A 21,227-nucleotide genomic window follows, 5' to 3' on the forward strand; every position below is an offset into this window, starting at 1 on the left:
GGGACTCTGGCTGCACAGCCTCCCAGTCCAGCTCATAACTCCATCAGTAAATGCATCCTCACTTGAGTAGACACTGCGGAGACATAACAGAAAGATATTGCAGTTCATAGTGTAGATAACACTTTATTTGTGTATGATACTGCCTTGTTTGCACATGACAAGTTCATTTTAGTCTTCCTAATTCTTTTTTTTCGTGTTTGAGGACAAAACTTTAGTTTGCTTATTTGAGAGCAGTATGAATTGGTAAACGCATATTCAGAGTTGGGCTTTTTGGTAGCCCAGGGGGAATTTTTCAAAAGAAGCTGTCCGACATGAGCATCTGTTTAAAAAAAAAAAAAAAAAAAAGTTATTTTTCAGAAATATTTCATTAAACAATATATTTAGATAGTTCGTTGAAGAAGCTATCCACAGAATTTTGTCAAGTGGACATTAAATACAATCTGCATTTTTCACAGAGTATGTTACAAAACATACTTTTTTATTATTGGCATACTAAAAAGTCTACTAGAATTGCAGTTTTAGCTTTGGTCAAATATTGCTCTTTTTTTTTTAAGAAAAATTTTAAAAGCCTGGATAGTGTTAAATCTTCTTAATAAGCAAGTCTCTCTTCCACTTAATTTGTGCTTTTGTTGTGGCTAACAAATAATTTGGTGTATAGGTTTTTTTGTACACCATTGATAGAATATATAAGCTTGTCATCCTAGTGTGCTGGAAATGCTACACTCACATCAAGTGTTCCTTTCTGGTTTTGTATGTCCTCACCTGCTCCTCACTGTAAATCATTGAGATGTCAAGAGCAGTGATTAATTAAGCTGCACGTGCAAGTGCTTTTTTTCACCTGTCAAGTGGGAAGAAAACTTACTATAGTGAATTGTGAGATGCTGTTTAATTCATTTCTTTTTATCCCAAGCTGAGGTTTGCAGAAATATTTTACAGTCTAATTTTCATTAATGTTTTTGTATCTACAATGCGTCGTGGTTTGGAAATTGTAAATATCCTAACTCATGGTAAAGGAAGGACTGTATTGTAGGTTTGATACTCATAGTCTCAAAGTTGCGTGTGTTTTTATCTAATGCTAGTCAGAACTATACTAATTAGAAGGACTTTAAACTGGTTTATTATTTAAATAAACCAATGGATACTACATAACTACCTATCAATTTCTTATTTATGTGTATATGTTGTTTTTTATATATATATATATATATATATATAAAAATATACACACGCACACTTTTATTGGAATTTGAAAAGCTTAGATGTTTTTCACACTCTTTTGGGCAAACAATGAAATTGTATAGTGATCTTAATCTATTATTAAAAGGTCCTGGAAAGGAAGATTACAAGGTAGATTCAGGTTTTGAATCAGTTTTGCCATTGGTTTAGCAGCGGGTGGGCAGGCAGATGCCTGCTCAGAGTAGAACCTATTGCCATTTTTCACCATTGATAGAGTAGCCTTTCAGAGTCAATGAGCTCTGTCAATGTGAGCTTGTCAAGGCTACAACTTCATAGACCTGAGAGGCGGTTTGAGAGGTCAGCCCTTTTCAGGTTTGCTGTGATGCAAATGAACTTTAATGCTTAAACAACTATTGGAATTTTTATGTCTGCTCCTTGTTCTTTTTTCTTCACAAAGTCATTGACGAGACATTCAGTGCTTTTTAAATTGGAAGTTGCATTGTGCTAAAGACCTAGTACAGATTTACGGAGGGCTGAAAGCAGTTAGATCATGTTCTTTTCATGGTGCGATTAGAATCAAATCGATTTCCCTACAGCCTTCAGCATTCAGATGGCAATTTTAACAAAGCTTGGGGGCTAGACAAGGGACAAAACGACTGAACTGAATGTTAATTACACTCTGCAGCCTTATTTTCTTTTGATTTGGAGCTGACTGGCAACTAAATTAACAAAAGTGTGACCATAACTGCTGCCCTATTTTCATTTAAAAGGAGAGCAGACTCTAAAAGGCTATCTTTACAAAGAAACAAGTGAGGTCTACTGATTATTGTTAAAGGGCACTGTCTTTAAAAACATAATAATAACCCCCAAAATACTCAATTCCAAAAATTGATGCGATTAATTAGTCACTAGCACGTCTGATTCCACCCTCTGATTCCTGGACTTACGCCTTTTAAAATACAACATAATAAAAATTCGATGTAATGATTACTCACAGATAGCAATGATCTAATTTTTAGTCATGTGACCACAGTTCATGCTTAGACATCTTTCCGTGCAGACGCTTCAAGATTAAACGAGAGAGTAACTGGCATTTCAAAACCAAAATATTAGTATTTGATGGGACAGTAATAATTTGTTGTCTGATTTTTATTTTGCTCAGACATTCTTGCTTGTCATAATAGCGTTTATTTTGATTTGTTAACGTTCGCTTACAGTACTTGTATTTTGTAGTATTAACAGTGAGATGCTTTTTCATCCCTTCCCCTCACCCCTCTGTGCCTTGTAAGGAAGCTGCAGCTGCACTAAGTTGTATTTGATCGTTGTCATTTCTCCGTCCTTTTGCACCTGCAGCTCTCTTGGTCTCATCTTAACACCTGGCACCATGAATTATCCTCTTTTTCTTCATAGTCAGTAGCAAATCCCATTTAGAGCTAAGCAGTATATATTCTGGCAGTCAAATGACCATAAATGCCAGAATGTATTTCTCAAATGTAAATATAACTGAATAATTATACTGAAAACGCTCTGAGACTCTACAGCAAAGAATGTCCTTCTTTAATACCAACATGCATAGCCTTAAAAGGCTGTGAAGGAAAGATTTCAGAATTCTTCATCTGAAGTGTCAGGTCTGGCAAGCGTAGGCAGTTAAAACTTTAGAGCTTTAGAATCCTAAATATTAGATTTGCTCTTTATATAAATCATAACTTTTTTTTTTTATTTTAAATACTCATTTGTGCAAGTTACCCTAACTTTCTGCACTTCAATTTCCCTCTCTAAAATCTGGATATGTACGCAACAAAAAATTTCTTTTTTTGTTTGCTCAAACAGAGCATTATACATTTGTACTTGACCTACAGCACTGCAAAATGCAACGTTTGTTAGTTCAAATAGCAACCTTTTCAGAAGCAGTGTATTCAAACCACTGATATTAGGGAGCAGCGTTCCTACGTTTGTACTTAAATCACTTGAAAATCGCTGTAGCTGCTACAAAAGAGGAAAAGCATATACGTGAGCAGCTTTTTTCAAAAGCGGTTATATTTTTTTCCACACAATTTTGAAGATATTATTTGCATGTCATAAAGGGTTGTTTCGGTTCTAGTTACTATTTTAAGTTTTGATAGTACTACAGACCACCCTGTACTCAGTCACTGTCCTGTACTTCTCCTCTTTTCACACAAAAGCAGCTGCAAAACAAAGTTTTTCTAAAACCAGTCAAGAGTAAAATTCTTTCTCATTTGTCTTCCAGACACGAAGATCGATTGAGAAGTTATTAGAATGGGAAAACAATAGGTTATACCACAAGGTGAGTGCCGCAGGGAGCAGCTTCGTACTGTTGGAGTTTGAATTGCACAGTATGGAAACAGATGCTTTTGTTGAACGAAAAATATGAAAGGTGGACAAATGGGCCAGTCTGTGTGCTGCAATAAAATACAGCTCATTTTTCTTCTTTTTCTTTCCTCCTTGTCTAGCTGTGCTTGCATTGGAGACTAAGCAAAAGGAAATGTGAAACGAATAACATGATGGAATATGTAAGTTAAAGGGCTGTTTTGTGAGTTTCTCTATTAAATGATCATTTATTTTGCTTCTGATCTTATTCTTTTCATGATTATTAATCAGTAAAGGTGTCAGGAGCTTAATCGCCTGAGTGCAAGGATTTTCTACGGTTCACAGATGCATGGTTTCATGTGCAGGACTGATTTATAAAGTTATGAATGACTTGAAAACAAGGCTTCACTGTGTTCTGAAAAATAATAAATTAATTGCCAAGATAAAATAGCTTGAACATGTGTTGATGGAGTGTGAAATTTTAGATGCTGTATAAAGAATAACCACAACTTTGGTTACGCAGCAAGTCAGATATGGCTGTTTTATATAATGCTAATCAAGTCTAAAAGTATGGAAGAAGACCTTTCAACTAAGCTGCTGGAGCTTAAGAAACCTTTAGCCTTTTTAGATTTTAACTGCCCCTTGCCTCAACTATCTAGAAAGTATCTTTATCTCTAGCTGGTGTCACTAAAATATTTTTAAGTCAATCTCTGAAACAAATTAAAACTCCAATATTTAGCTGAGATTCCATAAGCCTTTCTTAGAAATATGCAGTGAGAAGTTGTGTGCAGTTTAAAATGAATGATATCCAATGAGGGTTTTCAGTTTGTTTAGCTGGCTACCTTCTTGCTCTTTTTTTTTTTGCTGTTTATATTTCCATTTTCAAAATCTCACGGAGGTAAGCAAAGGGTACTAAATAGGAGGAAATTAAGCTCCTAAATTATAAGGCACAGTAGAATATGCAGAATTTCTTTAAAACTCTAAGAAGCAAACAGGGAAGGGTTAACTTTTACAAAACAAAAACTAACCCTTGAGAAATATCTACTATATTATCTCTAACTTATTTATAATCTTTCATTATATGATATGTTGTCTATTCTTTGAAACAGTTTGGCTATCATAGCATATAAAAATTAAGAGTGATTAAGTGGTTGGAAGTTATCTTAAAATCATCTTTTTCTGTGTTAGCCTTTCCCTTTTTTCCTGTTTCTACACTAAGTCTTATTTCTATAAGAGATTTTTAAAATGCCCTTTTTACAGAATAGCTCTATTCATTTTCCTGTATAGGTAGACTTTTCATATTGCTATCTATTCTATAAATATGTTAATATAGAGGCATGATATATCACTATAAAAAGAATAAAGCAAATTTCAGTAAGTTAATTTAAGCTTGACCTAAATGAAAGTGTGTTTTTGTCTCACCAAAAATTTCTGTTTTTCCAGAGAACTTGGTTGCATCAAATCTTTTGCAGATTAAATTGAGGCAAAACATTAAAGTGCTAGTTTTCAAATACAATATGGAGTATGGCTCAGCTATACATTTAAAAATAAATGTTCATTGTTAAATAAGATTTTAAATCAGTTAAACTATTTACATTTATAATATGAAAGCGTGGTCATATAGTTTTACAGGACCAAGAACTAAGATTTTCTTTGATCTTTAATTTGCAAAGTATCTAATAAGTAATCTCTGACTATTTAATTTAATGAAATAATTTTTACAAAACTTTTCTGCACCATTTTCAGCTATCTAATTTGCTAGTCTTTTTAAAGCTACGTTTAATTTGTATTCACGGTTTAGTTAATAAAAACTCTTACCCTCTTTTTTTTTTTTTTTCAAAATGAGTGCTTTGAATTAAGTTCTTGTACCCGAAACTTGATGCTCTGCTCACTTAAAGTTCTGTATCCACCACAGTAGGTGCTAAACCATATACAGTATATTCTTACTCATTTGGCATAAGCACAGACTTCCAGCTTTACATCCTCCTCTCGCTTTGAAATCTGGCCTGCATACCAGAAGCACTGATAGCGTATGACGATCAACTCACGTCAGTGGCCAGCAGAGCACGAGGAGTTTGCAGTACTTCTGAAAATCAAGCCACTTCTGAATATGTCTAAAAATACAGACTTAAAAGCCTGATTTTGAGGTTCATTATTTCAAAGTGTTGTCTTCGGAGATCAACTCAGAGCCTTTTTTTTTCTTTTCTCATGATCAATATGCTGTCAGAGATAGAAGTATTTAGACTGTAAGCAACCAAGTTGTTTTCTCCTATCACCTTAATCTACCTGCTAAATTACACGAGTTACTTTGTTTTCTGTATTGTAGTCAGTAATCTGTACCTAATAAATTTTAACTTATGAAGCATTTTACAGTCAAAGCGTTTAGAAATTATGTTGTAACTTCTTAGAAAGGCCAGCTACTTTTACAAGTACATAAAATCCTTATTTATTTAATCAGATGCATTTCTTTTTGACAAATATGATTGTACTGCTATATTGGTAATTCTATGACTCTCTCTCTGAAGAAAGAAAAGTAAAATGAATGTTTTCTTTAAGCTATCTGTTAAAATACAAAGTAGGATAAAGCTTTAGGGTGTATTCTTCACTTTATCCTACAATGTGTAGATAGCTCATAAAATCAGGGTTTAAGTTAGAATCAGGTCCTAAAGAATATCGTAAGAAACATTTAGTCAAGCATCTTGTTAACTGCTTACCAGTCTTTCTGATACAAGAACTCTGCAATAGTTGAGATATACCTTTCTATATAAGTTTTGAACTATAAACATGATCTAGAATCCTCAGTTAAGTTAAAAAAAAAAAAAAAAAAGAAATAGGGGGAATTGCATGATGTGTTTGAAAATTAACTTTGAATATGTTTTGCCTTCTGGTTTCTTTTTTTTTTTTTTTAAATGAATACCTGTATCTCTGTTTTAAATTTTCCTTAATGAAATAAGTGAATTTTGGTAAAGATTATTTAGTTAGTAGCTTATTTCAGTTTATCTGAATATGTTAAGCATCCCTAGGCAAACTATCCTCTTTCCATTTGATTCTTTAAGAGTTTTGGTTTTCTGCCCAAAGTTAAGTTCTATCTAACATGATTTTCTAATTGTTTCCTACCTAAGGAAAGTACTGTGATACCTAATTGTCATCTATTTCTCTTCTGTAATTTGAGGTACTTCCAAAAAGACAAAAAAAAATAGCGAAAATGTGAATTGTCAGTGTGATAGACTTCAGATAATAGAATTTCTTCTGTTTTCCATTGAATATGTATTTGTTTTCTTTTTATACAGGTCATCCTTATAGAATTTTTACCAAAGACACCGATTTTTCGACCAGATTAGCGTTTGCTTTATTTAAAGAGACTTATCCAAGTACGTTGTCTTTCCAATGGTGCCTTGCTTGGTGCTCTCCTGGTGGTGACATAGCGTTGGTTCTACAGAATCTTGTGGTGTTTTCATTCTTTTTCATTTGTGTTTTTTTGTTTTGTTTTTTTGTTTTTAAAAAGAGCATGTTATAAGTGCGTTTGGTCAAACTTTGCAAAAGTCATTTCATGCAAATGTTAACTACTACTTAAGTTATTACTTTTACTTCTTTTGTTTGTTAATGTATCTTGATTTTCACAGTCTTTTATATGTGTGCGCGCGTGTGTGTGTACATATATATATTACTATAAATACACAGCTGAAAATGGTCTACAAGTGAGCAGGTATTTTTTTTACCCCCTAATGACACAACTGATTAATTGTACATTGTATAAGTCCTTTTAATTATTAATTTATGTTTTGAAGTAACTTCTATGATCTACCTAAATTTTTGTCAGTGACTTGTCAGCTGTAAATATTTTTATTTCTTTTTGGGATATTGGCTAGCCTCTTCCATCAAGAGGATGAGAGAAAGTTCTTTTTGAAGCTATGCTTTTTGGAACCCAAATGTCATTGCATTAGTAGAAATCTCTGTGCTTTTCATGAAGAAATCCTATCAGCTGGTTCTGAAAAAGTTCTAACTTAAAGGTAAATAAATGGAAAATAGAATTATTTTACTCAGACTAGAAGAATCACAGAGAGAAGAACTGCATGCATCTGATTAGTAGAGCTCAGGATCACAAAAATATATTAGTATTGCAGATTATAGTGTAGCTATTTTAATTCAGGCTAATGCCCTGTATCAGCTTTATTCTTACTGTTTACCAAATCCTGTACACGGGGTGCAGAAGTACTTGTTTCAGTGAATTTATTGTCCGAGAGGATCTTTCAGGGTTTTTTTTTTTGTTTTGTTCTTTTTTAAAGCCACATAAGCCGAAAAAAGTTGTTAGGGAAATCTTGAACGATACAGTTCCAGACGCAAATGGAGGTGCCATGTATCAAAAGTAATCAAAGCAGGGTACGCTGGACAGCAGTGTAAATTTGAACGTGTTGGATAAATATTTATTGCACCCTTTCTTCAGCTCATTTTGGTTTACAAAGCTTATTTTCTGCACAGGAATAAACATTTTTTTAAACGGGATATATGATATATACTTGGGTCAGGCCAGTTGTATATTATTTCTTCTACTTTTATCTTAGTTGTACAGATCTTCACACATTATAGTTTCTTTAATTGCTACTCAGTCATATTTTTAAGTTTGCTTTATGTCTCTGAAATTACTGTACATGAACAGTAGTGTAAGCTATGAATATGTTCCTTATACAGTTGTGGTAGCAAGCAATAATGTGAATATATGAAAAACAGATACTCTGCTTAATATTTGTATGAATGAAAAGTTGATACCACTACAAGAATAACCTTCTCTTTTTAATCTTTTAAATACAAGTTTTATTTCAAGGTAATATATTACAGGTACCTTGATGCTGTGAACTATTTTTCTATGTCTTCAAAATATTTATTCTATGTAAAATCTTCTCTAGTGAGTATCATATTCCTAAATGTTTGATAGTAGGAGCAGTCTAGAAAGTTTTAAGTTTTCTTAATCTAAACCCTCTGTATCTATTCCCCAAAGTCATTCTTTGCTCAGTTTTTTTCTGTGGGTTCCTGATGTTTACTTTGAAAATAGCTCAGCTATACTTTTTGTACAAGCGTACAATTGTGTTTCTTTGACTTGACTGAATATGTTTTTTCGTTTACCAGTATCAGTTTTGGACTCAGTCTCCTGAGTCTCACAACAGTTTCTTCCCTGGAATAACTGGTTATAATTTTTTTTTAATTAATTTCAGCCTCTTCTTTAGTACAAATCTGTATCTGCAGCACTTCTCCTTTCTCCCAGAAGTTATAATCTTTGGCTAATTTCAGCCTGTGAAGTGAGCCAGAAGGCTAAATTTGATGGCAGCTGAGGTGATGCAGGTTGGAGGCACAGGGAAGAGGTTGAAACTGAACAGAAATATTAACTGGTAATAATGTTGATGATCAGAGATAAATGTTGATTTCTTTAAGTGCCAGTTTTCAATAAAGTAAGTATTGAAGCACACTAAGCCTAGGTTTTATTATCAAAATTCACAGTTGACTATATAGATAGCTGTTTCATGGATGCATTTTTCCACTGACAGTTTATTAGTGTGGAGGGATATCTCAGATATGGCTTGTATGTACATAGCAGCACTGAGTTTAGCTACAGTATTTAGCTATGTATGTACATAGCAGCACTGAGCTAATCACCTTAGCTTATTAGCCAAGCTTGCCAGGCTAAGTTTTGTGACATTACAACTTCCTCGCCAGCAGTACTCAAACCTATCAACTTTAAAGCTAATTTGAGTGTGAGTGGTGAATAGAGTATGGCTTAAAGATTTGCAGGGTGTATTTCTTTAGTGAAACTTCCACATAATACTAGTGCTGTTTAAGATCTTGCCTACTTCAGGTGCATCTACTGTCATCCACTTGAGTTAGCAGCCATATCAGTATTTTAACTATGACTTACTCTCTAAGAATTCTGTTATAGGTGGCAAAAGTAGAGCTTTGAGCAAATGAAATGTTAAATCCCTTAGTAAGGAGGCCAGCCTAATTGCCTCTTAATGCATTACTGATATTTTAGTGCAACAGGAAACAGTGTCTCTGACTTAAAATAATACTAAGAAACTTGGGAAATTGGATTTATATATAGATGAATTTTGCTCACCAAAAATGCTACTTTCCTGACGAGGTAGTACACTCACATTGTATGAATGTTATACAATGTTTTTACACAAAAACTTTCTACTTATAATTAAAAAGATCGAAATTGAATGTAGCAAAAACTTTAAATCATCTATTTAATACTTGCAGCAGCCAGTGGGATTTTTTCTTTGATGTTTTTTCAGAAATGTCTAAATCTGATTATTTTATGTGCTAGTAAGAAGACATATCTTAACTTTTTTGTTTTGCCCAGTTGACAAAGTAAAAAGTTGCAATAGTTCAAGCAGGCCAGAAGCTATATTAGGACTTCCAGGAGGTAGGCTATTCTTTGCTAATTGTATTGGCCTAATCTATTCAGCTCCTCAGCAATTCCTGCAAATCTATTCCCATTTTTCTTGAATAGTGAAAGTTAGATAGTGATACTCTGATAAAGCTAATTATTGTGTGTGGATACAGTGGCCTTTAACTGGTCAGTCAGGATTTGTTTCTTACTGTAATATAAGCAAATAAAATTATTTTTAATCTTCTAATGATAGGTAGAAATAAGTCCTTGAGAGAGAAAGGCTTTCTGTCTGACTGTACATGAAAAGTTCTGTAGAGTTTATCTGTTGTTGAATAGCTGTGGTTTGACATTTACACTGCGATTAGCAAATTTCACCAGGGATTAAAATGTTTATGGAGAATAGGTTACATGAAATCAGTAAAAGTTTTGTAACAGCTTGGTAAGAGTCATTTTAATAAACTATATATAAGAGCAAAACCAAAAATGTCCATGGGCAATCAAAAATTTCCCATGATACTCAAACCATGTACAGTAGAGTCTAAGAACTTTTTACAGTAGTTGGATTGTAAATCATCATCTGTAAATATAATTTAACAAATTAATTTACTTTTTTGTAAATCTCAAGACCATGGTGTTTATTTGTAATACTCCAACTCTGAGGTATATGTTTAGGTAAGAGTCTGTAAAGTCATTCTTTCACCGTCAGGGTTACAGGGGAGACCGTTAAAATACAGTCAGTAACTGCTCAGAAACCAGAAGGCAAAGAAACAGAACCTGTATTTATTCCCCTTTTTCCCCCCTAGAGTCTTAATTTTAAATTGATCCTGCTGTTTTGGGAGCCCTAGCTTTCGGTTTCTGAGCAGCTGGCAGTAATGCAAATTGTTCACCGAAAAAACCCATTTAAATTCTGAACAGTTTAAAGAGATCACTTAAATTGAAGAGGAAAAAGACTTTTTAAGCAAAGATAATCCTTGTTTCTTTCAAGTTCTCCAAGCACTGCTGTTGAGTAATTAAAAGAAGGATCATGATGACCCCACATTAGGTCAAAATCCAGATGATTTTATGGAAAGGAAATGCTCAATTAGAGAGGTCTCAGAGACCCAAATGTCTTGGATTCACAGTTACGACTTAAGGGATAAGTAATGCTAGCTAGTTTTGTATTTGTGACTATAATCATTTATGCTGTTTGTCTGCAATCTTGCTTATGCAAAGAAAGCTTTTTAAAAAGAAGATCTATATTCACTACCACTAATTTGCTCAAATTTCTGTGATTCTTCTCCCTAAAGACACATTGCATTTCCATCCCTAACCGCAAAATGTGTGATGGTTATAATGCCTTTAATAGCCATACGTTAGGTAGAAGTATTAATTTCTCAGGGACTAGTAGGAAATATGAAAATTGAGTTAATGAGCTGAATGCCTATCTGCCATGAAAGCTTATTTTGCAAACTGCATCCTAGAAAGCTTCTGATTGTAATATGCATGACCATTTTGAATGTTATCAATATATAGGTATGAGAGCTCCTTTTACCCTATTATTAGGCCTGCTGAACATAAAAATATATTTTAGAATGGGTTAGAAAGCATAGATGAAGTCTTGCTGATTTGGATAGTGAGAGTGAGTGTTTCTAATGGTGCTTCCTTCTTCATTCCTGTATTTGTTCTTTTCTATAAAGTTCTCTCTACAGGCTGGATGAAAGAGGAGATTCTAGTAATGAGAAAACAGTATCATTCTTCCTGCTAGGGAAGTAGAAATGTTTCAAGGGGAGAAGTACTCCAGAAGCAAACACTTTTGCTGCTGAAAAGCTCATGCATTTGTTCTCCAGTAGCTATAGATAGCTGTTTGGGTTAATTTGTTTGGAATAGTGTTTTAAAGTTTATCATTTTATTTTAAAATCATCCTATTGCATATTGATGTTTCAGTCAGCATGGGGTGAATTAGAAACTTTTTTTGAAAATTTTAAAAAAGGAGTCCTTTCATGAAGCTTTATACGTTAATGTGTTTATCTCCACCACGTGACGTCTGGATAATACATATTTTACCAACTAAAATTTACTGTTTTTGTGGAAGATGTCCTTTTCAGAATTCTTCTGCTTCATTTAGATCATTAATATTTCATTAAGAATTATTTTCTTGAAAAAGATTCACAAATGCTTGACTCCTGGGAATAGAGCAGACTATTAGGAAAGATACATTGAGGCAAAGGATAAAACATAGGAAGTAGGAGAAGCAACCTCCAAAAGACTGAACTTGGGGATTAGGTAGAAAATTCTGAATGTGATGGAAGATAATTTTGAACTGTATGAAATGGTATTGAATGATGAAATTTAAGTAAAGGCTTGTGATCCATTTCAGTAATTATGTAGACTGTCTTAATTCCTGATACATTTTTGATTCTAACAAGTGTGTCATTCATTTCTTTTGTATGTACCCTAATTCATAGACAGTTCTGCAGTTATGCAGATTTTGAGGTAAGCTTCCCTCTTAACTGACCATCTTTTAGTTTAAAATATCTAGACCAAAAAGGAATTGCTGATGAGAGCTGCACAGCGAGTACAGAACAGTCTTTTTCTATGCTGGAGCCTGTAATGCATGGCTAATTGTTTCCAAAGAAAATTCTTGATTTGTCCAGACAGCTCCTGTCATGTGACAATATATCTAATACCCAAGGAATAGGATTCAGTTAGAATAACTTAAGTTCAGGTAAGTTAAATAGATTTTTTTTTAGCTAGCTGTAATTTTTTGTGGAGAAGGGAACTGTTGAAAAATGATCACTTTTGGAGGGCAGATCCTTGTGTTTTATAATGTTTATTGAAGTTTGTTTTATTTTTTTTCTCATTTGTAACTTCATCACTAAAAGTTACTTTGTTTCATATCAAAACTAGAGTTGGTAATTATTTAAAGATTTTTTCTATTACAGTGCTTTAGGTTTTGAGTCCATTTTCTAAACCGTGTTCAGAAATTAAAAAAAAAAAAAATCAGATATCCTGATGCAGTATAGCTAATATTTTAAGTGGCTCTGTGTTTTAACTGATTTCATTGTATCAATAGAAGAAATCTCACTTAAATCCTAAATGTTGATCTCTGATCTCCTGTGCTTGCAACAGGCTTTCTAACTTGTTAGAATATTCAGTGTGTGTACTTGTTCATGTTGTCAGTGAGCAGTTTGGTTCAGTAAGAGTTCAAGGAACATGGAGTAGTTACTGCTTTGAAAAGTGTGATTTAATTCTTGTTTCCATAAAAGACTGAATATGGCAATGAGAATACAAAATTAATTCCAAACATGAATTTAAAAAGGATGAATAACTACCAGTGCCTAAATGTTGTGTGCTAAATTAGCCCTATGTAATTCATGTTGCTTTAAAAGAATTTGCAGAAAACTGCATTGAACTGTGTGTGTTTGGGAAAAGCCTGTTAAAAATATAAAGCAGTAACCAAAAAGAAGTCTAAAAGGCATGTAGTCTTTCAAGTAAGCAAACTTTTAAAATAATATTCTGGACTATGCTAAAAATCCATTTGAAGCATAAAATACATAAGCAATAATTTACCCTAGAACTGGATGTTAAGGAAGCTGCTATTTGCATGTAGAGACTCCGTGGTAATTACGTTGATTGGGGATCTCCTCTCATAAGGAGTTTAGAAAGATGGGGTTGCTGTCATTTTCACTATTCTAACATTCCTCTTCATATATTTTAAGTCCGGGTGAGAGATTGAAAGCTTAGAGGCCAGTACTAGGTTCACAGGGCTTTGGGAGGAGAAGGATGGGAAGAAAAGGACTTTTTTTAAAGGCTGCACAATTGTAAATATGCATATTTAAGAGTATTTAACCACATCTTTTAAATTACTAAATTCTATTGTTGAATTATAGAATATTATTTAATACATCAGCATTTCTTTTTTTCCTGACCTGACCCAGAATTGGAATTCACTCCAATATAAAACTTTTTAAAAGCAGTTCTTAAGTTGTATGTATTACAAACTAATAAAATAATTGCAAACCTATCTACTAAGACTTACTGGTTTTCATCCATATGACATGTTAAAAAAAAAAAAAAATACAAAGGTCTCCTAACTTCCAGTTAATGCTTTTAATCTGATTGGAGGAGGGGGAGGAGGAAAAATTGGTTTGGGGTGATTTGGGTGACTGTGAGACTAGAGTTACCAAACTTAAGAGTCTTTGCATGAAATGTTTCAGACTAGCTTGTCAGTAGGTCTGCATTTGGAGTTCTTTAAGTTTGGAGTTCTTTAAGCTTTTTCAAACCATGATATCAGTAGCATTTATTACATATATTATTGTTATGATTAAATAATAACGTTACAGTTGTTGAAGCCGTTTCTACAGTTTTTTTACACCTTAGTGCTCTCGAACAATTAATATATGCTTTCCATCGAGCTAATGTAGACATCCTTTACTCACAAAGAAATCAGTTCCATTTGTGTAATTCAAGCATTTTTAAGACTGTCAGATACAAAATACTGGTTAACCTTAGGAGCAAAAGTAGTTGTACGCTCCTCAGTGCTCTAAGAAGGGCGTAGATTTTAATCAACCAGCTTCTTTTTTGTGTGTGAAACATTGTACAGCTCTTTGGTTACTTTAGTATAGAAAGCTTAACAGCATCTTTATAGGGTGTTTGTGTTTGTATAATATATATGTGTTTATGTGTATATAAAGAGATATATATGTATATATGCACACATACAGTGTCGGGGGGTGGGGGGGTGTCCCCAGAGGTACTGTGAAGCATTCAGGGTGTTGTAATTTCAGCTCGCAAAGCGGTATGATACAATGTTGCTGAGCAAAAAAGCACACGATAGATTTAATGTAGCCAATTGTGTACTTCTGAAAAAAAGAGTAACTGTTCAGTGTGAGTTAATTTTGGATTTTTTCAGCATCTCTCTTTTAGGCTTTGTGCCGCATTCTTCTGGACAAATGCGTATTCCATGTGGGTCACTGTTCTGCTAAATGCTCTCAGTTCTCCTTTTGCAATCAAGATTATGTTGCTAAGGAGATTTTGCTTTTATTGGTGCCATTGATTTGTGTTAATACGTTTTGAATACCTCTCGGTATTCTTCCGTAGACAAGGCCAAAAGAAAAACTTCCCTGAGTTTCCCGATTTACATTACAAATGGAGCGGTGGTGTAATGAAGCCGATGTAAAGTGGGCAGTTGAAAGGGAACTAAAGAAGGGCACTCAAGTGAGAAATGAAGAAATGTGCCGAGAGCGGTCTGCGGGCCGCCTTCGGCCCAGCTGCAGGAGCTGGCTCAGGCTGGAGGCAAGGGCAGCGGGAAGAGCGAGCGCCTCCATCCGCGGAGACCACCCACTCGCTGCGGCCCAGCTCCGCGGATTACCCTGCTGCTTCCGACGGGGCCACGGGCAGGCAGGGGGCAGCCACAAAGCCCGGGGGTGCCCTGAGGGCCCCCCTTCCTGCCCTGCCTCCAGGGGTGCCTCGGGCCCCCCTCCCCACCGCCCTGCTGCCAGCAGTGTCGCAGAGCTGCCCGAGCTTTGCCGGCAGCAGCGCCGCCCGCCGCTGCAGGTGGAGAGCTGCTGGCAGCCTCCAGGAAATGTGGCGGCTCTGCTTTTCTCTTCCTCTGTGCTAAGCAAACCCTTTTGATAAAACTCAGGGTAGCTGGCTATTTCTGCAGGGAAGAGGAAGGAGGCATTTCTTACTTATCACACTTCTCACTCTGGCCCAGTGCTGCAGCCAGAGGGACTTGGCTGCGGCCTCCCATGTGTCTTGGGCTGGGTGGGCAGACCTGGTCTGCCTGGCACGGCAGGGCCGGGAAGGTGCCCCACAGAGCCATCAAGGTTTGGGAGGGGAGCTCAGAGGCTGGAAACTGGTCTGTGGAGCTGCAAAACAACTTGGCTTCAGGCTCTCAGGCCTGCCACCAGGCCCCTGCACCACTCCTGGGGCTCTCCGGCCACCTTGCCTGTGTCCTCTGTGCAAGGCTCCTCGCCACCATGTCTCACCTTCCCATGGCTCTTGGCTGGGGCTCAAATGACGCACGGCTCGCTGTAGCAACGCTGCTGCTTCCAGGCTGCAGTGAGAGCTGGGCCCCAGCTGCTGCTGCTCCCCGTTGCCCTCAGCAAGGAGGTGGCGTGGCTGCCTAGGTGCTGCCTGGTGCCTCAAAGGTCCACCTGCACTTTAAAGACCCAGAAATGTTACATCTTACAATTAAGAAAGCCTGAAGCCATTTTACCTGCTTCTTCCCATCCCCCTGAGCCAGCTTCCCTCGTGTTCCTCATGGCTCCACCAAAGAGGAGCCCCAGGAGGATGTCAGTCCTGCTGCCCTGATGTGCACAGGCAAGGACCTCCCTCCGCTGCTCTCCCTCTTCTGCATGACGTGGTTGTGCTCCTGAAGGACTCAAAGACCTGGTAGTTTTTTGTATGAAAAGACTGTTTGGAGAAAATTCACACCAAAAATCCCAAGTGTTCCCATCCTCCAGCATTTGTCATCACGGGGATCTTCAGCCTGTGGTGATCCAAACTCCTACCTGCTGCTTGACCTCGGGACAGCACAGAGAAGGCTAGGCCTGTCTGTACAAACAAGGTAAAGGGGTCTTTGCTGAATTATGTCGGTATTTGTCAAAGCAACTTGGCGGTTGCACTGCAGACACACAGAGAGAGATACGGACTTCTGTCCCCAGGCATGGCAACTTTTACCTGATTGCAGAAGAAAACTTGGGTTTTTTGCCCCAAGAATGACAAGCTGCTTCAGCATTTCATTTTCTGTAGCATTGCTATCATGAATAAGTAGCAGCATTCTCATGAGGTGTTATTTCATTTTATAGGCATCTTGAGTCTTCACACATCATTATATAGTACCCTGGTACTATATAGAAAAGCATTATGAGCCTCACACCACTTGCTAGTGAGCAAGCAGAGAAAGTAACTGTCTAGTTTTAGGCACTTAATTTCGATTTTTGGTTTTCCCCTCACACAGGGCAGGTGACCCAAAGTCTCAATACAGTCTCACTTCTAATCCAAAGGAGCAAATATATTTGCGCATAGAAAGGGATGCTTATCTCTTGCATCAGGAATGGCAGGTTGCTTTGTTATACACTGTGAAAATGTCCCACTGCGTTTGTTTAAGCTCAGCTTGCTTTGATTTTTTTAATGCTGTTCTACACTGTTCAAGTCAGAGGTTTTCATTCGTAGACAACTGATTTGTATATAGTATAAATTTTCCTTCTTATGCTCATGGTTTCTGCAATGAGTAAGCTGCTGCCAGTAGGATGGGAATTCGGGTTTGTTGTATAAATAGTGGTAGTATAAAAGCTCAGTGTCTATACTCATTCTATATATAACCTTTTGGAGGACTGAGAGTATTAAGTGACTAATTTCTATTTGTGTGGCTTTGGAGATCTGGATCTTGGATACTCATTTAATGAAATAGAAAAATGCAAAGAAAGGCAAAGAAAAAGGGCTACAAAGATGATTATAGAGGGCTGGAGCATCTCTCCTATGAAGAAAGACTGCAAGAGCTGGGCCTGTTCAGCCTGGAGAAGAGAAGATTGAGAGGGGATCTCATCAACGTGTACAAGTATCTGAAGGGGGAGTGTCAAGAGGATGAGGCCAGCCTCTTCTCCGTGGTGCCCAGCGACAGGACAAGAGGCAACGGGCAGAAACTGAACCACAGGAAGTTCCACCTAAACCTGAGAAAGAACTTCTTCACTGTGAGGGTGACAGAGCATTGGAACAGGTTGCCCAGAGAGGTGGTGGAGTCTCCTTCCCTGGAGATATTCAAAACCCGTCTGGATGCGATGCTGGGAAATATGCTCTAGAGGACCCTGCTTGAGCAGGGGGGTTGGACTAGATGATCTCCAGAGGTCCCTTCCAACATAAACGATTCTGTGATTCTGTGAAAGGATAACTATTCTATCCAAATTCTGCCAATTTTAGCAGCAGCTCTTACTCAAACATTTGTGTTATTCTGTATTAATTTCCCAGTTCTAAAGGAAATCCTTTGTAGTATTTCAGAAATTTATGCGCAAATGCATTGTCTTTCAGATACTTTAGAGACATACCTTTTCCAGCACACTCTGGGCCTGTTTTTAGGTGAGATAATGAGTTCTGAGGTTAATGAGGATAAGGTCCAGAATTCCTAATGTATTGTCTGCCATTGAGTATACAGTAGAAATAAATTGAGAAGCAATGTTTTAAAATCCTCTTTCATGCAGGCATTTTGTTTAGCATTCAGAACACAACCACATTACATGATTAGCTGCTTTTAATGAGTGTCCACTAATCACTTAAATAAAAGTTTGTGGAAAACCTAAAAAGATTACTTTATATTTGCAGAGATAGTCTGTTTATATTGTTATACCTCAGCTAAGAGGATACTTGGCATGTAGGATGCATCTAAGAGAAAAATGTGGAAGGCCAAAGAAACCTTGAAGACAACTGGATCCAGCCCATTCTCCCTCTCCCCACAATGTGAGCTCTGATGACTTAGTATTTTAATTCATGTCAACCTTTACCATCAGTGCTCATGGGAACAATCATTAAACCAACACAAAAACATTTTAAATGGTTGGCAACCTACCAGATACTGAGCTAAGCATTCCCATGGTAGAGTGGACAGTTTCATAAGCCAACTCTGTGCTGGATTAAATACATTCTCTAATAGTACTGGCTTGAAAGCCTATTATTTTCATGCTAAACAATGCAATATGGTTTCAAAGTTTTTCTATTTTAAAATGTTTTTATATTTACTTCCCAACACTAGCATCCATATTATTTATGTGGATGTGGTTGAACTTTACTTTTTTTTTTTGCTACCAAAATTGTTTTTCTTTTTCCTTCTTTTTCCCCTTTTTTGGTTTCCTTGCTACTAAACCAAAACCATATTTTCTTTCTCTCAGATAATTCACATGATCAGACACAGCCCAAACCAACAACTGATTTCCTATGTAGCTTTAAAAATTGCTGGCTGAGTGAATTTTAAAATTAGACAACTTATATATATATTTTGCTTTCATATTATGTTACAGTTTTGCCTGGTAGGAGCTTGGTCACATCTCTAACTATCTAGGAGGTACTCTGTTGTCTTCATCACTGCAATATTTGCCTGCCAAGTAGGCTAAATAGTCTGATCTTTCTCATTCCTCGAAGGCCTTTTTCCCCCTCCCATCTTCTGTGTTTGCTGTTTGCTCAAATTGTTTAAACATGGAGCTCAATGACAGGCTATTAGTGCTGACTAGAGCCACACATAATGTGGCCACATGTTGTGTAAGCTTCACAACTTGTCTGCTAATTCGCCTCAGGCCTGACCTGAAATACCCTTGCTATTCTAGTTCTTAGCCCTTCCTGAGCAGAGACAGACACTCATGCTAACTTGTATGACACGTTGATGAAGTCTTTGATTTGGGGCCAAATCCTGCCTCGCTATTTACTAGCGATAGTGCAGTCAGTGAATCTGCCTGATAAGGAGAAGAGGGCAGAGCCCGCAGTGAGGTAAGGATGGGCACGAGGGCAGAGCTCTTCCCTTTCTCGGTGCTACCGGTCAGGAATGAAATGCCACAATTGCAGTGGCCCTTCCGTCAGACAGCAAGAGAGGCATTGCTCTCCTCTGCCCAAGGCTGCATGAACCCTCCTGGCAGCTCCTTAGTTTCCATAGAAAGTCCACACAGGCTCTAGGCTACAAGGCAGGAGGACAGCAGGGGAAGCTGAGGTGAGCGAGTGGAGAGCAGAGCGTTCGCTCTCCATTTCGTTGTTTTTCATCAGGATCTCTGATGCCACTGAGATGGATATAGATAGAAGGGAGTTTTGATCAACTTTAGCGGGCAGAAAAGAGGCAGCCCAGTTAGAAAGAAGAGAAGGATAAAGGTATAGGTAGTGAGGGGCTGTAGCTCAGAGAATTTACTCATAAGAAGAGATACGTATTGGAGAGAGGATAGATGGGACTGAGAATAGAGATCTGAGAGGTGGAAAGTTAAAAGATCAATTCAGATGCATGGAGTCCAAAAAAGAAATTAGGTAGAGGAATGGATTTCAGGGGATAGGTTAGGAAGAAGGGTACATGGTAGACTGAGCTATGGCTGTTTGGAGAATGGCAAAAAGTAGAAGAAACTTAGAAAGTCTGTGGAAGCCCCAATAAAAGTACATAAACAGTGTTAAAAAGACTATAAAACTGAGAAGAGACTACAAAGGGGAAAGAGGGAACAAGAAAATTTTGGGAGGATGGGATTTAGGAGAACATGGAAAAGTCAAATTTAATGGAGATCAGCAAATTAGGAACACAGGAAAACAAATAGCACAGAAAGAAGAAACAAACAAAAAAAAAGGCGGGGGGGGGGGGGGGGGAGGGAGGGAAGGAAATGCCAGACACCCAAAGGGAGGGGACTGAGTTGAAATGGGGAGAGGGGACAGATAGGTATGAAAACCTGGGGTGGGGGCAGGGGCATGGGAAAGGAGGTCATAGAAAAAAAGGCAAACAAAGCAGTGGGAACATATACAGTGTGTGTACATTCTCTTCAGGAATAGCTTTAAATCTTCCCAGATGCAAACAACTTTGGAAACAGCAAACCCATGACCACCAGTTCTACTTCAGTGCATCTGTCTTTTTTAAGAAGTTACATGAAGAACTGTTGCCTCATTTTATTTTTTTTTCTGCATCCTATCACCCTGAGATGTTTCACATATCCAGTGTCTTATCTCAGGGACCAAGACTGATATATGGTGTTTTGCTCTCTTTTCAGATCCTCGTCAAGCATTTCCTCATCTACCAACTGCATTCCCCAACATGGGGTGATGGAATAGCTATGGGAAGAGGAGCTGCAATTTTACTGTTATTAAACTGTTGAAAACTTCCTCCTTTGAATTATGTGGGTTTTTTTTTCCTGAGGATGGAGTATTTTCAAATGCACCATAATCATCTATATACTTCTAAATTTTTTTTTTCCTTTGATCCAGTTTATGACCTGTATTAAAAACGCAGGCTGCAAAATCTTCAGTTAGTTGCTATAATGTCCAGAAAGTCTCTGGCAAAGTCATCATCTGTTTCATGAAGGTGAAATCTGCTGCAGACAGATGAATAGAGTTTCTCTAGCTGAGTCATATAATTAGATGAACAGAATTTTCATGCAAATTCCTCCCCCAGGAATAATGAACAAATATACAGAATGTAATGTGCCATGCCAGACCACTGGCTAAGGACAGATGTTCAAAGGATCTGAAAAATGGAGGCCAGGCAGCTAAAACAATTGAAAGCTGATATAACCAAGCCTGTGACAAAAATTTTGTCTCACCTTGTAATTCATGTAGCCAGTGTGTGCTGTTCTAATTTATATAGTAAATAGGTGTTCTTATTTACATAGTAAAGCTTAAAAGTTCAAAT

The 21,227-nt window shown here is 36.9% G+C and overlaps 1 protein-coding gene across 2 annotated transcripts in view; it reads left to right on the forward strand.

The window, feature by feature from the left end:
• The window catches only part of CHIC2 (cysteine rich hydrophobic domain 2), a 37,531-nt gene extending 16,831 nt beyond the window's left edge, over nt 1-20,700 (forward strand). The window contains exons 4-7 of one of the 2 annotated variants that reach the window (XR_011141062.1): nt 3,425-3,481; nt 3,648-3,707; nt 6,795-18,926; nt 20,590-20,700. Coding sequence is in view for 1 of the 2 variants with exons in the window: in XM_068942877.1 (XP_068798978.1) it covers nt 3,425-3,481; nt 3,648-3,707; nt 6,795-6,845 (168 nt within the window). In the remaining variant the exon portion in view is untranslated. Of the gene's footprint in view, nt 1-3,424; nt 3,482-3,647; nt 3,708-6,794; nt 18,927-20,589 lie in introns of those variants that run through there. The other variant, XM_068942877.1, reaches the window with a different exon arrangement.
• The last annotated feature ends 527 nt before the right edge of the window (nt 20,701-21,227 follow it).

This window comes from Struthio camelus, chromosome 4, assembly GCF_040807025.1.
Source record: "Struthio camelus isolate bStrCam1 chromosome 4, bStrCam1.hap1, whole genome shotgun sequence".
Lineage (NCBI taxonomy): Eukaryota > Metazoa > Chordata > Aves > Struthioniformes > Struthionidae > Struthio > Struthio camelus.